The 1,190-nt window shown below is 41.4% G+C and overlaps 1 protein-coding gene across 1 annotated transcript; it reads right to left on the bottom strand.

Annotated features, from left to right (window-relative positions):
- Nucleotides 1-181: 181 nt before the first annotated feature.
- LOC110109836 lies at nt 182-852 on the bottom strand. The gene has a single exon (XM_020841036.2). The coding sequence runs from the start codon at nt 717-719 to the stop codon at nt 294-296; it is 426 nt and encodes a 141-aa protein (XP_020696695.1). The 5' UTR covers nt 720-852; the 3' UTR covers nt 182-293.
- Between the last annotated feature and the right edge of the window lie 338 nt (nt 853-1,190).

Below are 1,190 nucleotides of genomic sequence, written 5' to 3' on the forward strand. Positions count from 1 at the left end.
CATGAACATCCGATTTCTTGAGAAACTGTTATTATAGAATCCGAATTTTCATATTTGATTCTTTTTAAATTATTTTATTAACATACTCCTTTAGCTAATTTAAATTTAAAAAATATATATTTTTTATAAAATGCTATGCTACTGTCCAAAGATACGCAGTATTCGGTTCCAGTTTGCTCTCTTCCAAAATTTACCCTTTTTGCCCACTCTCTCCGGGCAGCCCTCTCTCAATATATACCGCACACACTCTCCCTTCTTCTGCAGAATACAGAAGGATAATACAATAAGATTGCTCATTCGCTCTCACAAATGGCCTCAAAGGGCGACCCCAAGGTCCGAAAGGAACAGCTAACGCCCCCACTGGCTTCAGAAGAGTTGGCGGCAGAGCGGTGTCCGGTGGAGGAGGTGGCCCTAGTTGTTCCGGAGACCGATGATCCATCGATGCCAGTGATGACATTCCGGGCGTGGTTCCTCGGCTTAACTTGTTGCGTCCTTCTTATCTTTCTCAATACTTTCTTTACCTTCCGCACGCAGCCGCTTACAATCTCGGCGATCTTGATGCAGATCGCAGCACTTCCCCTCGGCCGGTTCATGGCTGGGGTGCTACCAAGAAAAGAGGTGAGGCTCTTTAGGGGCTGGAGTTTTAATCTGAATCCTGGGCCGTTTAACATCAAGGAGCACGTAATCATTACCATATTTGCCAACTGCGGTGTCTCCATTGGAGGAGGAGACGCCTATTCCATTGGGGCTGTCGCAGTGATGAAGGTCTACTACAAGCAGACTTTGAGTTTCCTATGCGGCCTCCTTATTGTGCTAACTACCCAGGTAAATTAAAAGAAATTACAAAAAATGAGGCTAGGTTTTTCTAAGCCTTCTGAGATTTGGTGTTAATTGAATTGCTTCCTTTGAGTTTTGTTTTTCATATTCTGTATTTCTTTTCTAGTTTGGAAAAAAAAAATCATTTTTCACGCTTCTTTCATTCCTTCGGAGTTAATTATTTTCAGGCAAAAGAGGTGACCATAATTTGACGTATTTGTTCTAGATTTCCTTAGGAAGAAGCGTTTATTTTGGATCCCCATTTTTTTTCCACTTAATTGTTTCAATAGTTGAGCTTATTAATGAAGATGTCGCCCTCATTCTTATTTGGATGAGCTGGGTAAAAGTCGATTTATATAAAAGCCCTTATGGCA

This window comes from Dendrobium catenatum, unplaced genomic scaffold (genome assembly GCF_001605985.2).
Source record: "Dendrobium catenatum unplaced genomic scaffold, ASM160598v2 original_scaffold_4559, whole genome shotgun sequence".
Classification (NCBI taxonomy): domain Eukaryota; kingdom Viridiplantae; phylum Streptophyta; class Magnoliopsida; order Asparagales; family Orchidaceae; genus Dendrobium; species Dendrobium catenatum.

What these genes read in the sequence shown, in the direction of transcription:
- LOC110109836 (XM_020841036.2), bottom strand. Translation starts at nt 719, where the DNA reads ATGGAGACACCGCAGTTGGCAAATATGGTAATGATTACGTGCTCCTTG.